The sequence below is a fragment of the Bison bison genome, unplaced genomic scaffold (genome assembly GCF_000754665.1).
Source record: "Bison bison bison isolate TAMUID 2011002044 unplaced genomic scaffold, Bison_UMD1.0 scf7180017864163, whole genome shotgun sequence".
NCBI classification, from domain to species: Eukaryota; Metazoa; Chordata; class Mammalia; order Artiodactyla; family Bovidae; genus Bison; species Bison bison.
Genome location: NW_011494735.1, coordinates 3,551,740 through 3,578,045, shown reverse-complemented (window position 1 = coordinate 3,578,045; position 26,306 = coordinate 3,551,740). Strand labels below are relative to the sequence as shown.

Sequence of the window (26,306 nt, the reverse complement as noted above, 5' to 3'; positions counted from 1 at the left end):
CAGAGGAAGAGTTGACTCATTGGAAAAGACTCTGATGCTAGGAGGGATTGGGGGCAGGGGAGAAGGGGACGACAGAGGATGAGATGGCTGGATAGCATCACCGACTCAATGGACATGAGTTTGGGTGAACTCCGGGACTTGGTGATGGACAGGGAGGCCTGCCATTCTGCAATTCATGGGGTTGCAGAGTGGGACACATGTGAGCGACTGAACTGAACTGAATGGGACCAGATGCCATGATTTTACTTTTTGAATGTTGAGCTTTAGGCCAACTTTTTCACTCTCCACTTTCACTTTCATCAAGAGGCTTTTTAGTTCCTCTTCACTTTCTGCCATAAGGGTGGTGTCTTCTGCATATCTGAGGTTATTGATATTTCTCCCGGCAATCTTGATTCCAGTTTGTGCTTCTTCCAGCCCAGCATTTCTCATGATGTACTCTGCATATAAGTTAAATAAGCAGGGCGACAATATACAGCCTTGACGTACTCCTTTTCCTATTTGGAACCAGTCTGTTGTTCCATGTCCAATTCTAACTGTTGCTTCCTGACCTGCATATAGGTTTCTCAAGAGGCAGGTCAGGTGGTCTGGTATTCCCATCTCTTTCAGCATTTTCCACAGTTGATTGTGATCCACACAGTCAAAGGCTTTGGCATAGTCAATAAAGCAGAAATAGATGTTTTTCTGGAACTCTCTTGCTTTTTTGATGATTCAGCAGATGTTGGCAATTTGATCTCTGGTTCCTCTTCACGTATTGCTGAAGCCTGGCTTGGAGAATTTTGAGCATTACTTTACTAGCGTGTGAGATGAGTGCAATTGTGTGGTAGTTTGAGCATTCTTTGGTGTTGCCTTTCTTTGGGATTGGAATGAAAATTGACCTTTTCCAGTCCTGTGGCCACTGCTGAGTTTTCCAAATTGGCTGGCATATTGAGTGCAGCATTTTCACAGCATCATCTTTTAGGATTTGAAATAGCTCAACTGGAATTCCATCACCTCCACTAGGTTTGTTCATAGTGATGCTTTCGAAGGTCCACTTGACTTCACATTCCAGGATGTCTGGCTCTAGGTGAGGTATAAAGTAGGGGCTTTAAAACCAATTTATTTAAAAAGCATGTTAGTTGACTGTATTTAGTGTAACTTTTAGCTCTTTGATAATTTTTCTGATAAAATCATTGTATTCCCCTTGAGTATAAACTCACAGTTCATTATGTGTGTGTGTTTGTGTGTGTATATAAACACATATATAACTGTTCTATAGAAAAACATCCATGTTACAAGATTATAGCTCTGTATAGTAGCTAAACTACTTCTTCCCTCTCACTACCTCCCCATCACTTTTCAGTTCCAAGCCTTCTGCTAGTCAGAAGAAACCAAAGAAGATATCTGTGGCATCCATGTTCCAAAGTCAAAGGCAAGATACCCTCTGTCTACCCAGGGTGTTCATTCCAGGAGTGCTGTGTTATATCACTTGTTTGGAACTCAGAATGTATTTTTTTTTTTAATAGGAAGTATCCTTTTAAATGGGCTTCCCAGGTGGCGCCCGTGGTAAAGAACCCGCCTGCAAATGCAGGAGACATAAGAGACATGGGTTTAATCCCTGAGTCAGGAAGATCCCCTGGAGGAGGGCATGGCAACCACTCCAGTATTCTTGCCTGGAGAATTCAACAGACAGCGGAGCCTGGCGGGCTACAGTAGTCCATAGGGTCGGGAAGGGTTGGACACGACTGAAGCAACTTAGCACCACGCACAGTGTAGCACATCCTTTTAAATAAGGCACATAAAGTCATTTAATTCCTGATACAACTGATATGCTGTATATTTGCACTGAAAAGCAGTAAAAAAGCAAGCAAAAAAGTCACAATATTTGGCACTTCTAGTAAAGTAATTTAAAACACTGAAGCTAAATAATATTGATCCCCAAGAAGAGCCCTAGAGAGGATTCTGGGAAGCTGGAGTAGGAAGCGTCAGGAATCTGTCTTCCCCACCTAGATAGCAGAATCTGATACAACTGTTTTAGAACTATGGAACTATTGAAGGCTGCCAGGAAAAGGCTCAGGTGTAAAATTGTAGCCATTCTCTTTTGCCACCTTTGTGCAGCTTTTCATACAGCTTTTGGAGACAGAGTAGGCAAAAAGTACCCTCTTCTCCAAATATCAGCAATCTGTAATTGGGTCAGAGATTGCTGCTTCTAGTCACAGAGGTATAGACAAAGGTGAGCACATACCTCGTTGCAAGCCCCTCCCCCACCTACTAAAGTGATATCCAGAAAATTTAAAGGAGTGGCACCCTTAAAAGATCTAGCAATCCCATTCCTTGGCATATCCAGAGAAAACTACATCCAAAAGATACATGCACCCCAATATTCATAGCAGCACTGTTTGCTATAACCAAGATGTGGAAGCAGCCTAAGTATCCATTGACAGATGAATGGATAAAGAAGATGTCATATGTTTATATACAGTGGAATACTGAACATAAAATTCCTTTTATGTTCAGCCATAAAAGGAATGAAATAATGCCATTTGCAGCATCATGAAATTCTGGAGCTGAAAAGTACAGTAACTAAAATGTAAAATTTAGTACAAAAATTCAAAGGCAGCATTGAGCAGGCAGAACAAAGAATCAGCAGACAAAGATTTAAGATTCCCAAGGAAAACATTAGAAAAAAACAAACAGCCTGAGGGACTTATGGGACACTGTCAGACATTCTGTGGAAGTCCTAAAAAGAAAGGAGCAGAGAGAACATTTGAAGAAATAATGATTGAAAACTTCCCAAAGTTGATAAAAGACACGAACATAAACATCCAAGGAGCTCATTTCCCTCCAAGAAAGATTAAGTCACAGAGACATAGAACAAGACACATTATAATAAACCTTCCAAAAGACAAAGGCCAGAAATCTTGAAAACAGCAGGAAGAAGACTTAATTGTCACATACTACAAGGGATTCTCAGTAAGATTAGTAGCAGATAGCTCATCAGAAACTGTGGAGGCCAAACGGGAGTGGGCTGATATATTCACAGTGCGCCAAAAGGAGAAAAAGTCTACCCATCAAAAATCCTGTTATCTAGCAAAACTGTCCTTCAGAAGTGAGTGAGAAATTAGGGTATTCCCAAGTAAACAAAAGCTGAGGGAATTCATTACCTCTAGACTTGCCTTGCAAGAAATGCACAAGAAAGTTCTGCAAGGTGAACAGTTCTGTACAGCAACTTGCAGTTGTAAGGAGAGAGAGAAATCTCAATGAAGGTAAATACAGAGGGAAATATAAAAGCTACTTCTATTGTAACAAAGATTTATAACTATACTTTTTATTTTCTACATGATTTAAAAGTTAATACATTAAAAGGAAAAAATTATTAGCCTAAAAGCTCATATTGTTTTATCTTTGTAATTATTTTCTACGTAATTTAAGAGATTAGTGCATTTAATTATTAGTTTACATTTTGGGGCACATGGTGTATAAAGATACAATTTTGTGACATCAGAACTGAAAGGAGTGGGGATCAAGTTGTAAGGGAGTAGTTTTTGTATGTTGTTGAAGTTAAACTGGTGTAAATTCAAGTAGAACTGCTATTCTTTTAGTATGTTAAATACAGTCCCCATGGTCACCACAAAGAAAATAACCATAGAATATACACAAAAGGATCTGAGAAAGGAATTTAAACATTTTACTACAGCTTAATACAAAGCAGCTTAAAGCATATAGAAAGCAAACAGTAATATGATAGAAGTAATACTTGGTGGCTCAGCAGTAAAGAATCCAGCAGCCAGTCCAGGAGCCACGAGTTTGATCCCTGGGTTGGGTAGAGCCCCTGGAAAAGAAAATGGTTACCCACTCTAGTATTCTTGCCTGGGAAACCTCATGGACAGAGGAGCATGGCAGGCTACAGTACACAGGGTCGCAAAAGAGTCGCGGACACAACGTAGTGACTAAACAGCAACAATAACAAAGCTCTCCTTATCAATATTAAAAGACAGATTGGCCAAATGGATAAAAACATGATCTAACTATACTCTGCCTATAAGAGACTCATGTGAGATTCAAGGACAAAAAAAATCGCAAAAATGGAAAAGATATACATGCATTTAGTAACCAAAAGGAGGGTGGGTGTGGCTGTATTAGTATGAAACAAACTAGACTTTAAATTTTAAAAGGTTACAAGAGACGAACATATTACATAGTGATAAAATGTTCAGTAGGGCAAGAATACATGGAACATTTTCCAGGGTAGACTGTGATGTTAGGCCACAAATTAAGTCTCAAAAGATTTTCAAAGATAAATATCATACAAAGTATCATCTTCAATTAGAAGAGGATGAAGTTAGAAATCAATGACAGAAAGAAAGCTGGAAAATTCACAAAATTGTAGGAATTAAACAGCATACTTTTAAACAACAAATAAAAGAAGAAATCACAAAGGGAATTAGAAAATACTTAGAGGCAAAAGAAGATGAAAACACAACACGCCAACACTTAACAGGACACAATGGATTTGGGTAGTTATAAATGCTTATGTTAAAATATAAAAAGATCTATAGCTTTATAGCTTAAGGAAATAGAAAAAGGGTAAACTAAAACCAAACTAGCAGAAGGAAGGAAATAGTAGAGATTAAAGGAGAGAGAAATGAGATAGAGAATAGAAAAACAAAGTCTGTGAACCAAAAGTGTGATTTTTGAAAACATCAACAAAATAGACAAGTTTTTGGCTGGATGGGCTAAGAAAAAAGGAGGAAAGACTCAGATTACTAAAACCGGAAGTGAAACTGGTGACATCATTACCAATTCTACTGAAATAAAAAGGATTATGAGAGAGTAATATGAACAGTTGTATGCCAACAAATTGAAGAAACTAGATGAACAGGACAAATTCCTAGAAATAGAAAACCTACCCAGGCTAAATCACAAAGAAATAGAAAATCTGAATAGATCTATAAGATAAGGAGATTGAATCAATAATAAAAAGTCTCTCACGTAGAAAAGCCCTGGCTTCACCAGTGAAGTCTACCAGTTAAAGAACTACTGTCTGTCCTCAAACTTTTCCAAAATTTTGAAGAGGAGAGAACACTTTGCAATTCATTCTGTGAGGCCAGCATTACCCTGATAACAATTCCAGACAAAGATATTACAGGAAAACTACAGGCCAGTATCTCTTATAAACATTGAGAAATGTCCAAGATGCTAGGAAACTAAATTGAGTCACATAATAAAAGGATTATATACCATGTCAAAGTGGGATTTATTCTTGGAATGCAAGGATAGTACAACATAATGCACCACATTAAGAGAATGAAGGGAAAAAAAATATCATCTCAATTAATGCAAAGAAAGCACTTGACAAAATTCAACACCTTTTCATATAAAAGCATTCAAAAAACTAGGAATAGAAGGAAACCACCTCAACATAATGAAAGCTATATATGAAAAATCCACAGCGGACATCATTTTCAATAGTAAAAGACTGAAAACTTTTCCCTCAAGATCAGGAACTAGGCAATGATGCCCACTCTCATGACTTTTATTTAACATAGTATTGGAAGTTCTAGCCAGAGCAAAGTCATCCAAGTTGAGAGAAAAGAAGTAAAATAATCTTTGTTTGCAGGTGAGATGATCTTATATGTGGAAAACCCTAAAGATTCCACAGAAAAAGTATTTTCAGAACTAATAAATGAATTCAGGGTAGAAAGTCAACATGTAAACATTAGTTGCGTTTCTATAAATTTGCAGTGAATAAAAAATTACAGAAACCGTTCTTTTTACAGTGACATCAAAAGAAATAGGATACTCAGGAATTAACCAGGGAGGTAGAACACACAAAACTACAGAATACCACTTACAGAGGACATAAAAACACATCCCATATTCATGGATTAGAAGACACAATATTGTTAAAACATTAGTCCTATCCAAAGAGATTTACAGATTCAGTGCAATCCCTGTCAAAATTCCAATGATTTTTCCCCCCAAAATAGGAAAGCCTATCCTGAAATTCATATGGAATCTTGGAACCCTGGATAACAAAAACAACCTTAAAACTGGATGACTCACACTTCTTGATTTCTAAACTTACTACAAAGCCACATAGTAAAAAGAGTGTGGTACTGGCATAAATACAGACATAGACCAGTGGAATAGAATAGAGAACCCAGAAATAAACCCTCACATGTCTGGTCAAATAAGTTTTGAAAAGCGTACTAAGACCATTCAGTGGGGAAGCGAGTCTTCAACGAATGCTTCTGGGACAATTGGATATCCACATGCAAAAGAATGAACTTGGACCTTTACCTAACACCATATACAAACATTAAGTCAAACTGGATCAAAGACCTAAATGTAAGACATAAAACAATGAAATTCTTAGAAGACAACATAGGGCAAAAGCTTCATGACAGTGGTTTCAGCAGTGCTTTCCTGGATATGACACCAAAAGCATGGGCACCAAAGCAAAAGTAGACAAACTGGACTTAATGAGAAATAAATTTGTTACCTCAAACAATATGTAACAGAGTGAAAAGGACAACCCAAAGAATGTGAGAAGATATTTGCAAATCATATATTTGATAAGGGATTAATATCCTGAATATATAGAGAACTTATACTAAAAGTCAACAAAAAGAATAGACAGCCTGTTTAAAAAATGTTCAAAGGACTTGAATAGACATTTCTCTAAAGAAGACATACTGTGGAGAGCAGTATGGAAGTTTCTCAAAAAATTAAAAATAGAATTACTGTATGATCTAGCAGTACCACTTGTGGGTATGTATCCAAAATAATTGAAAGCAGGGTCTTGAAGAGATATTTGTGCATCCATGTTCATAGCACCATTATTCACAATAGCCAGATGGTAGATAAATGTCCATCAGTGGATGAATTAGCAAGTTTTTATTCAGTGGAATATTATTCAGTCTTGGAAAGGAATTCTGGGCAGAAGATCTAAACAGACATTTCCCCAAAGAAGACATACAGATGACCAAGAGGCATGTGAAAAGATGTTCAATATTGCTCATTATTAAAGAAATGCAAATCAGAACTACAGTGAGATATCACTTCACACAAGCCAGAATGGCTGTCATCAAAAAATCCACGAACAATGAAGCTAGAGGTTGTGGAGGGAAGGGAACCCTCCTACACTGTTGGTAGGAATGTAAATTGGTGCAGCTGCTATGGAGAACAGTAAGGAGGTTCCTTAAAAAACTAAAAGTAGAACTACATGTGACCTAGCAGTCCCACTACTGGACACATACCATGAGAAAATAATTCAAAGACACATGCATCCCAGTGTTCATTGCAGCACTATTAACAATAGCCAGGACACAGAAGCAACCTAAATGTCCATCGACAGAGCAATGGATGAAGATGTGGTACATACACACAATGGAGTATTACTCAGCCATTAAAAAGAATGAAATGATGCCATTTGCAGCAACATGGGTGGACCTCGAGATTGTCTTACTGAGTGAAGTAAGACAAAGAGAAATCTTGTATGATATCCTTGATATATGTGATCCAAAAAGAAATGATATAAATGAACTTAGTTACAAAACAAACAGACTCACAGACTTAGAGAATGAACTTACGGTTGCTGGGAGGAAGGGATAGTTAAGGAGTTTGGGATGGACTTGTACACCCTGCTGTATTTAAAATGGGTAACCAATGAGGACATACTGCATAGCGCATGGTACTCTGCTCAGTGTTATGTGGCAGCCTGGATGGGTGGGGAGTTTGGGGGAGCAAGAATGCATGTATATATATAGCTGAGTCCTTTTTCAGTTTACCTGAAACTATCATAGCATTGTTAATCGGCTGTACCTCAATGCAAAATAAAAAGTTTTTTTAAAAAAAGGAAAGGAACTCTGACACATAATTACAGCATGGATGAACCGTGAAGACATTATGCTAAGTGAGATAAGGCAGGCACAAAAAGATAATACTGTACAGTCTCATGTCATGTCAATGGATGTGAGTTTGAGCAAACTCCAGAGATAGTGAAGGACAGGTAAAGCCTGGCTTGCTGCACTCTGTGGGCTCACAAAGAGTCGGACATGACTGAGCGACTGAACTGAACTGTACAGTCTTACTTATATGATGTGTTTAGTCAAACTCATGAAAACAGAAGGTAGAATGGTGGTTGCTAGTGTTTGGGTGGAGGGGAAATGAGTTGTTTTTTAATGGGTGTAGAGTTTCAGAGTTCTTGAGATTGGTTGTACAGTAGTGAATATATTTAACACTACTAAACTGTACCCTTAAAAATGGGTAAGATGGTAAATTTTATGTGTATTTTCCCACAATTTAAAAAATCAGAATTAAAAAAGATCTGAAGGTGAGAATATAAATTTTCAAGAGTTTCTCACAGAGGATTTTTAACATTATCAAGAGCTTTGTAGATTTGCACACTGGTTCTTTTGTATGTTTAACTTCCTTTTAGAACTTATGACTTTTCCTTGGTATTGGAATACATCTCTTAATCATGTTTACTATGAATAAACTCTTTTCAGGATAGGGGTTGTGGGATGCTTATAAGTGGATCAAGTAAAAAGAAGAGAGATTTTTTTTTCTTAGTTAATTGGCTAAAATCTCTTAGAGAGCTGGACAAACATCACGTAAGAGGAACGATTTATGGTAGAATTAGGTGGACAGTTTTATAAGCTAGAGGTAAAGCATGATGTATGTTAAACTTCTGGAGGGGAGAAAAAACTGCTAAGGAAAAAACAGTTGTTTGCTGCCCACTGTAATGTAGGGTGTAGCAGCAGCTCACAAGTGTGAGCAAACTCCTACCTGAATCGCCAGTTTTATGTATAGGTTAGAAGTCCAGCATGAAAAATTTTGTTTGTGTGTGGGTTCATGGTTTTAGAAATGTTTGTTTTGGGTATCAGTCATATTTGTTAATATATAGATTAAAATGAGGCTTTGTAAAAAACCCCCTAACATAATGCCTAATATAGTATAGCTATTTAGTAAATGCTAGTGCTCACCTTTGAATTTCATTTTTTTTCATGTGTTGTAAAAAGTGAATAAATTAACCAGAAGTTTTTCAAAAGTATATTGTAATCTCTTGAAACTCTAGATTGTAATTTATTGCTATAATTTATGTCATTATCCTGAGGCTCTATGGCATGCTTGTTGATACTGTTTTCTGATGACTGACTCTTCTGATTTTATTCTGGGGGCTCTTGTGGATTAGGAAGATACAGAGCGTGGATTCTAGAGTCAACTCTGGGAGGAGGAGTGACAGTGAGGTTTAAGAGAAGTGACTGGAGGTGGAGAATTAGCCTGCCATTGGCTAAAATGGGCTTTTAGAGCTATCGCATTTTTACTTTTCTTTCTAAAAGGCTGTGTTAATTGGTACCATGTAGACATTATATTAATTTTTAAAATACTACATTTTAATAAAAATTTAGACTTTTTATTTGTTTAAATAGATTAACAGAACTAACAGTGCTGCCAGAAGTCTCATAAGAAAAACTGTTTTTAAAGAAATAACAATTTCTTGACTTTTTCTTGTTAATTTTAGGTTAAGTCAGCAAACAAAGAAAACATGGTGTTTTGAAGTATGATTAAACTCCTGATGCTGCAGCAGAGGCTAAGAATATTAATGGCCAGATCTAGGTAAGTTGAAGTTTACTTTTTAAAAAATCATTAAGTCCACAAATTATAGTTTTTTGAACTGGAGATTTTAATAATGGTATTTTGAATGCAATTATTTTGCCTCCTGATACCACTTTGGGCTTCTCTGGTAGCTCAGATGGTAAAGAATCAGCCTGCAATGCAGAAGACCTGGGTTCAGTCCCTGGGTCAAGAAGATCCCCAGGAGAAAAGAATGGTAATTCACTCCCATTCTTCCCTGGAGAATGCCATGGGCAGAGGAGCCTGATGGGCTACAATCCATGGGCTTGCAAAGAGTCAGACACAACTGAGTGATTAAAAAACTACGTTGTTACCTCCCAGACCTCAAAATAAGGACAATTGACTTTAAGAAGACAGTATTTACTAATTTAAATGTCTGGCACAGTTGCAATGTTGGTCTTCCCAAACAGAGGCTACCTTTAGAGGGAGTGTAGTACATCTATTTGTGTTTTTGCGGAGTTATAAACTTGAATGAGTTTATGAGATCATGTAGTTTCTCATCAAGTGTTTATAGTATTCATGCATATTAGTAGGTCTTAGGTAACTCAGATTGTCTCCAAGTATTTATGTGATTGTCATAGATGTAGACTATCTAGTGTCTTGTTTTAACCCCTGCCTGGGAGTTTATGCTTCAGGAGGAAGAGTCAGAGACATGGGTGAAAACTCTGCATTAAAAAAAAGTCTCCTTCTGTGTTGGAAGATTGACCAGAACGGCCTCAGACTCTCACTCATACTAAGCCTATTTTTCAACCATACTGAGGCCTCCTGTTCCTTTTTGCCTCCCTCTGTTTTCTCCTGTTTCATCAGCCCTCTTCTTTCTTTGCTTCTTTCCTGAGCAGACCTGTTGGCCCATCGCTTCAAACCCCTATATTGCCAATATCCTTTCATTTATTTGTCCTCTTGCCCTCTCACCCGGGTCAGTTGATCTGTCTACCCTCTGGACTGCTGAGCACAGCTAGAAAAATATATTATTTTTCTACTTACTCTCCAGCTTCTGCTCAGTCTCAGCATAGCCTGCTTAATAATCCTGCTGCTTTTCTTGTATAGCTCCTCAGTGAAAAATCCTACCCTTCTCCTCAAGTCCCTCATTCTGCAAACTTGCCTTCTATTTTACAAAAGAAATGTAAGATGATGGATACTATCTGTTTCAGCTTCTCTGATATGTTCCACTCATCTTTCTTTTCTGCTCTCTCTCCTCAGAGGGCTTCCTTGATGGCTCAGCTGGTAAAGAATCTGCCAGCAATGCAGGAGACCTGGGTTCAGTCCCTGAGTTGGGAAGATCCCCTGGAGGAGGGAACGGCTACCCACTCCAGTATTCTGGCCTGGGGAATTCCATGGACTGCGTAGTCCATGGGGTCACCAAGAGTTGGACATGACTGAGTGACTTTCCTTTTCACATCTATTCAGATCACAAGGCATTCCTTCTCCTCTGGGCACGCTTTTGAGTCTGGGTCCCAGAACTCAGCTCTAGTCTCGTCTCCCTGCTTGTCTTGATCCGTCTTCTGGCTGTCTCTTTCCTTTGGTTTTTCCTATATTCTTTAAACTTTACTGACATACTGATTACAAATCTGCACAAACCTGTGTCATCTTAAAACAATAAATAACTCAAGAAGTGTATTTTCTTTTGAAACCATGTCCAACCACACCCTGTCACTTGAGGCTTTCCTTTCTCATTGTGTTCTTAAAAGAGCCTTTTCTGTTTTCTGGAGGACTACTCCTCATCTTCCATTTGCTCATGGCATAATGGCTTCTGCCTCTACCTAACACTCCATCATGGAGAGGACCCTCCTTCTTGATACTTTCTTTTCTTAGTTTGTACCATTCTGATTTTCTTCTCCTTCACTTGTTTTTCTCTAGTATTTACACATTTGTGTTCCCTAGAATTTCAGGTTCAGCAGACTGCTCTTCATCCTGTTCTTGAGCAGGATCTTCTGTTTTATAGTTTCAAATACCATGCGCCCCAATATTTTACCTCTTCCCTCAAGCCCATTCTGATGTACTTAACTCTATTACATGTCTCCTTTCGGTTGTTCTCTGGGAATCGCAGTTTAACATGTCTAAAACTGAACTAACCACCATCACTTCCTCTTGAAGCTCTGAAAAGATTTTTCCTATTTCAGGTAATGGAACCAGCACCGTTTATTTGCACTGAAAACTGCCTCTTACTTCCTGTATCCCTAACTAGACACTCAGTGCTGCTGACTTGATTTCCTAAATATTTTTTAAATTCATCATTTTCATCTTTCCTACTGTTGCTGCTCCAGTTTTAAGTCTTTGGCATATTTCAGTTTTCAGTAGTCTCTAACTGGCTTACCCTTCCTCTGAGCCAAGGTAAAATTTTATCTAAAATGAAGTCCTGACCACCTCACTTTCTGCTTAAAATACTTAAGTGGCTTTCCATCTTGAGTAGGATGAAATTTTTACTCTTTGCAATGGCATATAAGGATTTCGTGTCACATGTTAGGCTTTTCATTAATTATGTTTGCACTGAACTGAAACACTCAATGTAGATAGAGTCCCCAAGTAGATTGTACCACCATTCATATATCCCTGACAGAATTAGAGGTGCTGCCTGAACAGGTAGCCTATGAAGATGTCAAGTGGAAGAATGGTTTTTCTACTCCTTTTTAGAAATAGTTGAAAACTATTCATTTGAGACTTTTTTATTTAAGCAAAAGCCACACTGTAGTAATCATTTAGCTCTTTGTTTTCTTGAGGAGTTAGTGGTGAGTATGGATAAGCAATTTCAAGAAGACTTTTGTATTTTTGTTTCTGTCATCTCTCTGCTTTAAAATTTTTTGAAAAATATTCTTTTGGCCTCCTCATAATTTATTAAACACTTACTAAATTTTTATTTTATTTTTTTTTTTTACTGTGCTGTCTGGCATGTGGGATCTTTGTTCTCTAACTAAGGATTGAACCCATGCCCCCTGCAGTGGAAGTATGGCTGCCAGGGAAGTCCCAAACACTTAGTGATTTGATTTTTAAAAATTAAACTTTTATGAAATAATTATCTGCTATGTCAAACAGTATGCTTAGTGCCCTAGAAAATTCAGAAGACAAGGTTCCTCTCTTCATGGAGAACACAGTGATGTGGCTGGTGAGACAGCTAAACATTACAGTAGAGTATGATAAGTGCCATGGTGGAGTCATGTCCATCTGACTGCAGGGGCGGTGGGGACAGGTGGGCTTCAGGTTAGTTAGCTGGCATCCCAGACCCCTAGGTTGTTGTTCAGGATGTGACTTTGGCTTCTGCTTGTATTTCAGCCTGCCCTGCGCTCCAGTTGTACTGGATCCCTCACTTTATCCTGAGTATAGCACCACCTTTCAGGACGTTTATCTTTGCACCTACTTTTTTATCTAGTGCCTATTTCTGTGTTTTGCCTAGCACACTGTTTCTGCTCACCTTTTAAAGTACCAGCTCAAATGCTGCTTCCTTTCCTTCCTAATCCAGAAAGTTAGTTGCTTCTTTCTGTGTCCACAGAACTCTTCTTATAATCTAATATAAGGTTTATCATAATGCATTATCTGTTGACAGCTCTGTCTTTGCCTTTAGACTCATGACTCTTGAGAGGTACATGATTGACTGTCATCTTTACACCGTGATACTTAGCTGGCATATTAGTTACAAGATACCAAATATGAGTCTTTGTCTTTTTCCTTTATGTAACAAGATTTTTTATTTATGTCATCACACATTTTCCCTATATAAATTTATTAACTTTTAATTGAAGTATAGTTGATTTATAATGTTGTGTTTGTGGTGTACAGCAAAGTTACTCAGTTTATATATATGTAAATAGTATATAAATATTATTTATATATATATATTCTTTTTCAGGTTCTTTTCTTTACTATAGGTTATTACAAGATAATGAATATAATTCTGTTCTATACAGTAGGACCTTGTTGTTGTTTTATCTATTAAACCTCCTCTAATTTATCCCTCCCTCCACCCGCTTTGCCCTTTGGTAACTGTAGGTTTCTTTTTCTATGTATGTGAGCCTGTTTCTATTTTGTAAGTAAGTTCATTTGTGTCACATTTTAGTTTCCACATATAAGTGACATGTCACGTGTTATTTATCTTTCTCTGTCCGACTTACTTCACTTAGTAAGTAAGTGATCTCTAGGTCTATCCATGTTGCTGCAGATGGCCAGATTTCATTCTTTTTTATGGCTGAGTAGTATTCCATTGTACAATTCGGGAAACCTGGGTTTGATCCCTGGGTTGGGAACATTCCCTGGAGAAGGGAACGGCTACCCACTCAAGTATTCTGGCCTGGAGAATTCCATGGACTGTATAGTCCTTGGGGTCGCAAAGAGTTGGACACAACTGAGCACCTTTCACTTTAAGGTGTATATACCACATCTTGATCCATTCATCATTAAACAGACATTAAGCATGCTTCCATGTCTTGGCTGTTGTAAATAGTGCTGTTATGATTATTGGGGTGCATGTATCTTTTCAAATTGGAGTTTTCTCTATATATTTTTTCCCAGAAGTAGGATTGCTGGATCATATGGCAATTCTATTTTTCATTTTGTGTGTGTGTGTGTGTGTTTTTTTTTAAAGAACTTCCATACTGTTTTTCATAGTGGCTTCTAACTTACATTCCCACCAACAGTGTAGTAGGATTCCCTTTTCTCCACACCTTCTTTTTAATGATGGCCATTCTGACTAGTGTGAGGACACCACAAAATATGAGTCTTAACTTTACTATTTTATTTATCACTTCTTTTGGTTTATACACTAGTTTACTTTTTTTAATTGGTTTAATCCTTATACCTGCCAACATTCTTTATCTTCCTTTAGTGCGGTTCATTTAACTTACAAGAGACTTAGAGTGTCTACTGTGTGCTAGTTATTATGTAAGGCACAGGGATAGCAGGAATGAATAAATTCCATCCTTACTGGGAAGGAGCTCAAAGTGGAGGGAAGAAGATTGATAAGTGAACAGTCCATCACAATTTCTACTAAGTAAACAGTGTGAAAGAGGCTGTGATACTGGGAAGCTCAGGATGCTTTGGGGATATAAGGGACATAAGGAATATAACTTGCCCAGTTGATTGGAGTCAGAAAAGGTTTCTTGAAGGCACTGTCTTCTGAGTTGAATCTTGAGGAAGGAGCAGCATGGAAAGGTGTGAGGAAACAAGACGCTCTAGGGAAACTGTTTGGTATGACTGGGTGCGGCTTGAAGCAGAGAGGAGTGAGAGGTTAGACTGAATTTGTAGACAAGGACCATAAGGTAAACGACTTTTTGAGCTTTTGCATTTTTTTTTCCTGAAGGTAGTAAAGATCTGCTGAAGAATTCTAGACAAGCTTTAATCAGTTTTGTATTTTTAATGTTTAGTAACTTCTTATGCTTCCTTCCCTTCCCCTTTTTTCAAATACTTTCACATCCATTCTGATTCTTTCCCTTGTTTGTAAGTGAAGTTTCCTTTGTTCACTTGGAGTGTTCTTGAACACTTAATATAACTATAACCACTTATCTCTTACCCTCTGTGGGAAAGGATTAGATAGACACATTTAGAGTTTTGCCAATATTCTCTGTGTTACTGTTTTTCTTTCTCTCTTAATGAACTATTCCAGATTTGTTTTTGTGTCTTATTAACCACTTTTGTCTGGAGGGATCCATAAAAAATATGACAGTGCATAGTATGAATCAAAATACTTGCCAAGCCAGAAGTCTGTCATCTTTTTGGAAATTTATTAATGAAAATAGACATGAAATCCTAGTAAGCCATAAAGGGTTAATTCCGTGAATGACTTAAGTATAATAGTGTTATGTATGAAACCTTAAATTGGTTTCTTTTAGATAGTTTTAAAATAGGCAGACTTTTGCAAACTAAATATGAGGCTTCTATGAAGTCTGCCTAACAAAATTATTCTTGTTGATGCTGAGTAAAATTCTCCAGCTAGTTGTGTGAAGTCTAGCTCTAGCCATTTACCTTCCTGGGCTTAATTTTCCTCATTAAAATAATACAGGACTATTAGGTGATTTCTAGAGTCTTTTTCTGTGTTGTGATTTGCATATCTTATATCTAATAATTTTTTGCAAATTATCTTTCATGTAGTGCTCACATGGTCTTCTGAAGAAGCCATGGGTAGCTGTTGTAGCTGTCCAGATAAAGACACTGTCCCAGATAACCATCGGAACAAGTTTAAGGTCAGTAAAAACTGGATGAGTTGTAGCTCTTGCTGCCTACCTGGATGCTCTTCTTTTACTTCACTTAACACATCTTCTTATTTCCTCACTAGTATCTTCATTTTCCTTTTTGTCCATTCTTCCTTTTCTTGTTTTAACCAACAAGGACAACATTTTTTTATTGACTGTGAAATCCTCTTTTCCTTTGGTCTTCTGTATCCAATTAGAACCACACAATTCTGATAATACTTTTGTTTTTTTCCCCCAACTTAGAAGACATGTACATTTATTACCTTCCTATATCATCAATTGTGGATATGAGTGGCTAAATCTTGTATCTCCGTCAGGAAAACAACAGCACTATTGAGTGACTGTTACACCCCCTGGAGAACTCAATCTTTGGTCACAGTGATAAGAGCCCCTGGATTTGGTCCCATCAGCCCTCTTTGAAATGACCTGATAATATTGTCTTTAAAATGCCATTTTATAGGTGCCTCTTCAGTCCTGTCGCTAGTTCTCAGTCATTGTTTAATGCCTGGATAATTTCGTAACTGAACTCTACCTTCAGTCACCTCTGTGATCCATCCTGCAGTTGACATCAGATTTATCTTCCTCTTTCGTTATTCTAAAACTTCAGTGGTGTTCTGCTACTTAGACACTAAGTGCTCCATTCCTTACTCATCCACAGCCATTAATGCCTCTCATATTCTGACCTCAGTCTGCTATAAATCAGCCTCTGGATCACATAAACCTTGGTGTAAATCACAACCTTCTTGCTTCATAGCTCTGTGACCTTTGACAAGTTACATTGTCACCAAGTCTTTGTTCATTTGTATGCAATGAAGACAATAGTATTACCTGCAGTTTAAGATTGGTATTAAATGACAAAATACAAGTAAAGCACTTGGCCCAACCCAGGAGTATAGTAAATTCTCCCTAAGTGTTATCTGTTCTTTAAAGTCTCTGGCCATTTTCTGAAACTCAGTAGTGTAAGGCCTTCCCTGACAAGAACTCAGTGCCAGTCCTGTCTTGATCTCTCTGAGATGTACCTTGTCTCTGCTATAGCACTGTATCTTCAGGGTCGCGCCCCCTAAGTCCTGACCCACCAACTCACCCTCTTTATTTCCTTCTTGCCTGGGAAATCCCATGAACAGAGGACCCTGGTGGGCTATTAGTACTATCCATGGGGCTGCAAAGCGTTAGACACAACTTAGTGACAGAACATGCATGCATGCAAACTTACTTATACCCAAAACCCAGCTCAAGTCCCTTTTCTTCATATGTGAAGGCTTCTCTAACAACCCTTGGCTATAGTTCCTGCATTCTGCAGGGTCTGTTGTACTCAGTTGTTAGGTTAGTTAAGCATTTACAGTTCTGTGATGTTGACTTTGTGTATCTTACTTCCTCAGTGGGAATGTGAGTTCTTTGGAGTTATGAACCAGGTATTGCCCTGCTACATAATCCATGCCATACAAAAACATTGGTTGTTGAATGAAATAACAATAACTGAACCAGTCAGCAATAGTACATTTTCCTGAAATTAGTGAAATATGTGCATGACTGTCGAGAGGAGCATTAAGTTAGTACTAATTAAACTTTTTTTTTAGGTCATTAATGTGGATGATGATGGAAATGAGTTAGGTTCTGGCATAATGGAACTTACAGACACAGAACTGATTTTATACACTCGCAAACGTGACTCGGTAAAATGGCACTACCTCTGCCTCCGACGCTATGGTTATGATTCGAATCTCTTTTCTTTTGAAAGTGGTCGAAGGTGTCAAACTGGACAAGGTAGGTAGAGCCTTTATTTTTTCTCCAAACATCATCATATTTGAATATCATTCTGTAATTCAATTATTTTATATATGTTTAAATTACTGTTTTACTTTTATGCTGAATGAAAAAAAATCCTCAAGCGGATTATTTAAAAAGGAGATATAGTACACTATGTATTCACTTATCAAGCATTTATTAAGCATGTTTTCTATGTCTAGAATTTTGGCTCATACTAACTTTAAGATTTGAAGTAAGTAAATGAATTAGTCCCAGTAAATTGCTTCTGTCTGTCTTTACTGTTATAACACTTCTCTGGTGGCTCAGACGGTAAAGTGTCTGCTTATAATGTGGGAGATCTGGGTTCAATCCCTGGGTTGGGAAGTTCCTCTGGAGAAGGAAATGGCAACCCACTCCAGTATTCTTGCTTGGAAAATCCCATGGATGGATTTTCACATGGTAGGCTACAGTCCATGGGGTCACAAAGAGTTCGACACGACTGAACAACTTCACTTTCACTTCACTTTTACTGTTATAGGGCTTCCCTGGTGGCTCAGACAGGAAAGAATCTGCTTGCGATGCGGGAGACCTGAGTTTGATCCCTGGGTTGGGAAGATCCCCTGGAGGAGGGCATGGCAGCCCACTCCAGTATTCTTGCCTGGAAAATCCCATGGACCAAGGAGCCTGACAGCCTAGCCTAGTCCATGGGGTTGCAAAAGAGGCTGACATGACTGAGTGACTTTCACTTTTACTGTTACAACTTAGGGGAAAGAACTTAAACTTTGGAGTTAAGCAGAACATAGTTTTATTTTTTTGCCACCTACTTCTTGAAATTCCTTGGACAAGTTGGGGAACCTCTTGCATCAAATTCCTTCTGTATCAGAATGGAATGGTACCCAATAATTAAACAAGGTAACGATTGTAAACCACAGAGCAAGCGCCTATCAAATGGTGGATTCCTGTGGTAATGATAGGTTAGACTCCCCCTGCTGTTAGAAAGCAGACTAGAGCAAGTGTGCAAATCTTGTTTTTGTCTTCCTTATTTTGAGCCATCACCCATGGACAAATGAAAATTATTCTGTGAACTTTCTTTTGGGTTTGTGTTTTGAAACAGGGAATATAATTAATTTATCAAACATTTATTTGAAAGGCCTTTCTTGCTATTGGTACACAGAATGCTTCCTTTATAATTTTGTTCTTTGACAGGTGTTCCTTTGTCTTTTTTAGATGTCGTGACCATGTTTTTTTCTTCTGGTTTATATTTGTAGGAATCTTTGCCTTTAAGTGTGCTCGTGCAGAAGAATTATTTAATATGTTACAAGAGATTATGCAGAATAATAGTATAAATGTAGTGGAGGAACCCGTGGTTGAAAGGAATAACCATCAGACAGAATTGGAAGTCCCTAGGACACCTCGAACACCTACAAGTAAGTGTCATTTTCCCCTCTTCTATTATAAACTGTAGACTATGGATATTTAATCTATACCATGTTAGAAATTACCATTGGCTAACATAAATATAGTGGTTGTGAGTTTTGAAAAACTTTTAGCTATAATTATAAACATTTTAAATATGAAAACACAAAGTGTTTCATATTATTTTAAGTGTGAGTGGAAAGTTAAAAGTGGAGGGAGGTTCTGTTTTGCTCTAGTTTCTTATGTATCTTACCAGAAACACCTCCTTAAACCTCTCAGTTCTGATTGTATCCTCATTCATTTTTTTCTCTGTGCCCTACCCCTGCATTCTTTCTGAAACCAATAAATGCAAACTCAGCTCCAGGGTTTGCTGCTCAGAACTTACCCAATGGATATCCCCGATATCCCTCGTTCGGAGATGCTTCATCCCATCCTTCCAGCAGACATCCTTCCGTGGGAAGTGCCCGCCTGCCCTCAGTAGGTGAAGAATCTACGCATCCTTTGCTGGTGGCCGAGGAACAAGTAAGCATGTGCTGCTGTCCAGTGGCATTGTGTGGGGCTAGAGTATTATGCTAACACTTGAAGGTTTTAGTCAATTTGAATTTTAGTTGTCATTTTTGTATATGACCTTTGAAGTGAAGATTCAGAGGACAAAGCATATATTTGCTGACATATATCCAAATATGTATAGGTGTTGAAGGAAACTTAGCATTACAGTTAAGTTTGTGGGTCCACAGGAGAGGTGCATCTATAGATGAAGACGGACAAAACTAATGCTCAGTTCTCTTACAGTAACATCAAAGGAAAGCTTTTTATATTACAGTTTTTGTAAATAGTGCACTACTAGCAGTAAGGCAGATTTTGTCAGTGTTTTTAACAGAGCACTTTAATATTCCCAACTAATCTGTTTTCATTTTAGGAATGATGTACCTGGTTGAACATTGTCTGTGTATTAATTAGCTGTACTTATCTTTTGTCAACAGTATAACTGTTTATCATTAAGAAATTTTCACTGTTTTAAAATACATTTCTTTGTATTTTTTACTTGTTAAATGAGTTCTTACTATAATTAAATATCCCTCTTTTTGAATTTTATTTTTTGTTTTTCAGATTTTATGTAAAGACTAATATATTATCTCCCCCAAATACCATGAGCTTTTCTAAATAGTGATAATTTCCTACTAGGTGGAACCTATTTTATATCTATGTATCTTATAGAACTCTTATTAAATCTAATAAGGTTTATCTCTTTATATAGTCAGATGATCTATAAATAATGATAAATTTCTCTCTTCCTTTTTAATAGTTGTTATTTCCTATTTCTAAATCAGGTTTTAATGCACTGATGAGAATTTCTAGAACATCAAAGTAATAATCCCTGTTTGTTCCTGACTTTTTATAGAATGCTTATCATGTTTCACCATCACATCTATTTTAAAGTAGTTATTCTTTTATCCAGCTAGGAAGACATTTCTACATTTCTCCCACCTCCTCCCAACCTTTTTATTAGTAAAAAACAGGTACAAAAGCTTTGAAGAATATAGAGAGAAAGTTAATTAATTGATATAGTCAGGCAGATTTTTTGTTCTTTTTTCTTTTCTTTTAACCAAGCTACTCACTTTTCCTGTTTTGTTTTAGGTACATACCTATGTCAACACTACAGGTGTGCAAGAAGAACGGAAAAACCGCACAAGTGTGCATGTCCCATTGGAGGCAAGAGTTTCTAATGCTGAAAGCAACACACCAAAAGAAGAGTCAAGTAATATTGAGGACAGGGACCCTCAGATTCTTCTTGAACCCGAAGGAGTCAAATTTGTCTTAGGACCAACACCAGTTCAAAAGCAATTAATGGAAAAAGAGAAACTGGAACAACTTGGAAGAGATCAAATCAGTGGAAGTGGTGCAAATAACACAGAATGGGACACTGGCTATGACAGTGATGAGCGAAGAGATGCGCCCTCTGTTAACAAACTGGTGTATGAAAATCTAAATGGCCTATCTCTCCCCAGTGCCTCAGGGTTCAGGAGAGGTCGTCTGCCGTCCACCAGTACCTCAGATACCCAGAATATCAACAACTCAGCTCAGAGAAGAACTGCATTGTTAAACTACGAAAATCTACCATCTTTGCCTCCTGTTTGGGAAGCCCGCAAGCTAAGTAGGGATGAAGATGACAACTTAGGACCAAAGACCCCATCTCTCAATGGCTACCATAATAATCTAGATCCAATGCATAACTATGTAAATACAGAGAATGTAACAGTGCCGGCGAGTGCTCACAAAATAGAGTATTCAAGGCGTCGGGACTGTACGCCGACAGTCTTTAACTTTGATATCAGACGCCCAAGTTTAGAACACAGGCAGCTCAATTACATACAGGTTGACTTGGAAGGTGGCAGTGACTCTGACAACCCTCAGACTCCAAAAACGCCTACCACTCCCCTTCCACAGACCCCTACCAGGCGCACAGAGCTGTATGCTGTGATAGACATCGAGAGAACTGCTGCTATGTCCAATTTGCAGAAAGCACTGCCGCGAGATGATGGTACATCTAGGAAAACTAGACACAATAGTACTGATCTGCCGATGTGAGCCCTGGAAAGCATTTACATTATTTGCACCTTTGTGAAGTTTTTTTTAAAAAAATGAAGACGCAAGTGCTTCATTTTTATTTCTGAACACTAACTCCTTTTGTAGACTGATAGAAAAAATTTTTTCTGAATATTTCATGTGCTTCTTTAAAGGGAATTAATGTAGAGCAGGTACTCATAAAAGAACACTAATTTCATTATATACTACTCATTACTGTACAGCAGCATTCCCATTTTCACAGTGCCTATTTAAAATGAGAGTTGAAGTGAGTGACATGCTGGTCGATTTTTATCAAAATTCTGAACTCATGTATCATTCATGTGTAAGTCATGGTTGGCATTTAAAACAGAGCCTCTTGATAACATGCATTGCTAACAGATAACTGTAGCTTTGAAAGTACTATTTGTAGATTCACTATTCATGGTATGTGGCCTCCAGCATGTAACATCAGGAATCCTTTATTTCATTAATTGTAGGCTTTTTGACTTGAGCCAAAACATATGTAATGGAAATAGAAGTACCACACCTCCTACGTACCAGTCAGTTCCTTTGCCTTCAGCATTTCTAGAAAGTTCTACATTCATGAACATGGTGTGCCGTTGATGTGTTGAAAGGCAAGAAAGAGATGAGATTTTCTGTTTCGTCATCTCATGATGTCATTTGAAGGGCATGCCCAAGTATCTTAATCAGAATTATAAACAGGCTCAAGAATCAGTCTCAGGTCACTTTATCCAAAAACATTTGAAAAATCTGAACCATGATCTCTTGGAAGTTTCTCTCCTACAGATTATTTACAGTAACATTGTCCTCTGGAGGCATTTGTGCCATTAGATTACCATTTACCTTCAGTTTTTCCTTTGGTGTTCGGGATGTCTAACTTTGTTGCTTCATGTCTTTTTCAATTTAAAATGTTTGAGTTTGTACATAGTTTTGAAATTGGTATATGTTCGTTGTTGTTTAGTTTGCATTTTTGCCCAATTGTGGTTTTGAAGGTTCATTTGGAACTTAACTGTTATTCTGTAACAGGGTTGCCCTTGTCCAGTATTTATTTATATGCTGTTTACTTTTCATGTTGATAAAAGCATTCTCTCAATTTTAAATTTCACTTGTGTCCATAGGTGATCTCTTAAGCAGCTGAGAACAGAGGGGGAAAAAAAGGAAGTACTTTTAACATGCAAAGTTCCCTAAAGGTACTGTGTCTTCTCTGTGGGCACTCTCCAGCACTTTAGCAGTGATCCCCTCAGTCACAGGGCTGCAGTTACACTTCGCCCACTGATTGCTCCTCAGCTCTTCTGTCCTTTCACTCACAGCTGATCTTGGATTATCCCTTGATTTTAATAGAGTGTTAAGATTATTGCCAGCATAGCAGGTACAGTGGAAGTCTTATAGCAATGAGATTGTGTCATAATTTAGGATTGAAAATGAAGTTTATGTAAACTGATTATAGAGTCTATATGTCTAGCTCTTGGAAAGTCAAGAATTTTCCAGTTTCCCAAATCCTAGAGAAACAAGAGAAGGTAGAGTGGAAAGAAGGTTGGATAACCTTGCAAAATATGTCACTATTTCCTCTAAATATGAGGAAGTTTCTGAGATTATGATCTGGATTTATCAGATGTAATTAAGGTTAATTTAGCATAAAAAAGTTTCAGTCATATAGCATCCAACCTGTCCCGTAAATGACCTAATTATAGGACAGTGGGTGGTGGGACCATTATAAGGAAAATAAATTATGAAAGGTGTCTTTATCATTTTCAGTGCCATTGGTTTATGTGCATAGCAGAATTTTTTTTTTTCCTGTGAATTTGGTGCTTATTAAAGTGTTCACTGTTCTCTAAAAAGAGTACAGTGGTATAGGTGTGCAGCTTCCATTTTCATGTATTGTTCCATTTATGCTTTCTTCTGAGTAGATTGCTAATTGTGCCAAATTTATGTGATGATCTTTGTAACGTGGAATAAGAATTACGACGGAACCAGTGCATATGGTTTTCTCGGAAACAAGCAGTCAAGACCGAACGTTAACCTCCAAACGAAAGGGCTGACCTATTTACTTATTTTGGAGGTTGGGTACTTTTTTTTTCTTTCTTTCTCTCAGCCTTTTCATTTTTCCTTCCAGATTCTGATTACTTTTTATATTTTTTAAGCAACTATAATATAACCATTGCAGTTTATGCTTTAAATACTGTGTGCTTTAAAATTGAAAATGGGACCAGTTTGTCTGTTAAGAATTTGATTTTTAGGTACTACGAGTATTAGGGAAGATGTATACAACTGGTATTAATTTCTAGATATCTCTGGAAATCCCGTGTCCCTATTTAATAAAAAGTAATGTAGAACACTACTTGTCCTTTGCTGTAGTCTAGTAATGGGCATTAAGCTCTGTCCTGGAAGAATGTACCAATTACTTGGTACATTTTAGAATGAGATATTTTATTGGGATATAATTGTGGCCATATGTTTCAGATTTTCTGAGACAGACCTAGTTTTAGATATTCTGTTCTGTTGATAGATCATGTGATCCCACTTTCTGGCTTTGGAAATATAATCATTGATCATGTGTTTTCTCCCTAATGGAATCCTCTTTTATCTGTATGGATCATAGCAGCTTTTATCCCAGACCAGGGTTGGAAACTGATATGGGTATTACATGTGTTTTTTTCTCAGTGTATTTTATTTCCCAGGTTCATCTTCCTTTAAAAATGAAAATATGGTGCCTTCCCTCCCTCCAGGAAGATTGGCAAATAGTTCCTTTAATTTACTGCTGCTGTGGAGTGATGAGACATGCACTTTACTTTTGAAGACTCAGCAAAAAGCTTTTCACTTCTCAGTATATCCAGAATAGATCACATTTGGGACTTAAGAAAATTTGCCAAGCAATCTTTGTTTTTATAGATATTAATGTTGACCCCACAGTTCAATGAGTCAAGCTAGTGTTTATCACACCCCCTCCCAAAATATCAGTGGCACAACATATAAAAATGTACCTCAATAATGTTCTATTAAAAATGGGACAGGGGCCTTATGTTTTCATAATTTCCCAATAATGTGCCACCATATTTTTGCCTCAAGGTAAAGGTTTTAGCAGGCTAAAAAATACATCCCATTTCCCCTTGTGCTGTTCCTAACCCATAATGTCCAAGTGTTTGTGCAATGTATAGTGTGTGTGTGTATAAATATATATGTATATTCACATATACATATATATATATATGTATATCTCCTTGAAACAGACATACCATCAGAGACAACATTCAGAAGTAACTAATGTATTGGCATCTTTTTCTTATCTCTGATATGTGAGGTATATGGTACTAAATTACCTTTTCCCTGATGTTTGCCAAATTTGAATAAAGGCATTGGTACGAAATCACAGAATGTATAGAAAATGTTTTTGGCTTGAAAAACTAACAAATATTTTATGACCATACCATAATATACTCTGACCAAACCAGCACCCTGTCTTTGCTCTTCTTTACATCCCTCTTCCCCATCCCTACTTCCTCGTTTTTTTGGTATAAAAAGTCTTTTGTAGCATCATTACAATTGCAATTCTATGACAATTGGATAATAACAGCATGGAAACGGACTGGTATTAATAGTACAGTAGTCACCAGTGTGCCACATTTGCATTAGTAAATGCAAAATATACATTTTATAAAGGACAAATTTTGTGTTATGTTTTTATTTTCATTACATTGTATAATATTGTAAGATTATTGTATGTCCTAATTTGCATTATAAATGTTTTTTTCCTACGTAAAGGCATAAATATAGCAACTTTGTATAAAGGTAGCTTATTAGATTTTTGATTTTGTATTTTATAAAAAAATTGTCTAACAGTGGGACTACCATTGCCAAATTGTACGTGAAATATGAATTTTACCCCTTACGGTTAATTTCATTTCTAAACATTCCATATTTCTCTAATAAGACATAAGTGATACTGTACTATGCATAAATGGTATTTTAATGCTGTTTCATATCAGCATTTTAAATTTTGGTTTGCATTTTTAATATTGGCAAAATTTACCACTGTTGATTAAACCTTGTTGTATATGTAACAACATCTTTTGCCCTCCCCACCCTTGTTCTCTATTTCTCCCTGTCAGTGCCAACTTCATACATTTTGTAGCATGGCAATAAAATATAACTTTTACACTGAGGCCAAGTGTGGCTTTTTGGAGGATATGGAGATGGGAGGATTGCCCTCTAGTTATGCTTTGTATATGACTTTCTGCCACATAAACCATGTTTCCAGGCATGAGGAAATTATCTCGTATATGATGTGAACATGCTTTTAAAGACAAGTGTGAATGTTGCTTTTAAGCTTAATTTTTGTCTTTAACTAATTTTTTATCTTTGGGAAAGTCAGAGTTCTGGAAGTACAATCAAGCCTTTATTAACTGGAGTACGTAAAGAATGAGCTAATAACTGAATTTAGTTCAACAAGGGCTAAGCAACACATTTTTTAAATCCTTATTTATTGTAGAGTATTAGTATACTGTCCTAAAAATTATATGTAAAATATGGTTTCATCTTAGATGATTTAGGATCTTGCAATGCCTTACTGTTGTCATTCTGGCATAAATTCCCATGACAAGGTACTCAAGTTGATACTGGAAGCTGAGCTTGACTATACAACTAACATTAAGCATTCATGAAAAACTGCTTTGTTTAATAAAATCTGATCAGAGTTCTTATGATTACTTTCCCCTTATTGCCGAAAGTAGATTGCAATAAAACCCCAATAAAAGTTTGGTTGGC

At 37.2% G+C, this 26,306-nt stretch overlaps 1 protein-coding gene across 5 annotated transcripts in view; it reads left to right on the top strand.

The window, feature by feature from the left end:
- The window catches only part of FRS2 (fibroblast growth factor receptor substrate 2), a 108,862-nt gene extending 82,556 nt beyond the window's left edge, over positions 1-26,306 (top strand). For all 5 annotated transcript variants that reach the window (XM_010841539.1, XM_010841543.1, XM_010841544.1 and 2 more), the window contains 6 exons: positions 9,506-9,600; positions 15,694-15,785; positions 17,372-17,558; positions 18,809-18,967; positions 19,315-19,478; positions 20,595-26,306. In XM_010841539.1, the coding sequence (XP_010839841.1) occupies positions 15,720-15,785; positions 17,372-17,558; positions 18,809-18,967; positions 19,315-19,478; positions 20,595-21,545 (1,527 nt within the window). In that variant the 5' untranslated portion in view covers positions 9,506-9,600; positions 15,694-15,719 and the 3' untranslated portion in view covers positions 21,546-26,306. The remainder of the gene's footprint in view (positions 1-9,505; positions 9,601-15,693; positions 15,786-17,371; positions 17,559-18,808; positions 18,968-19,314; positions 19,479-20,594) is intronic.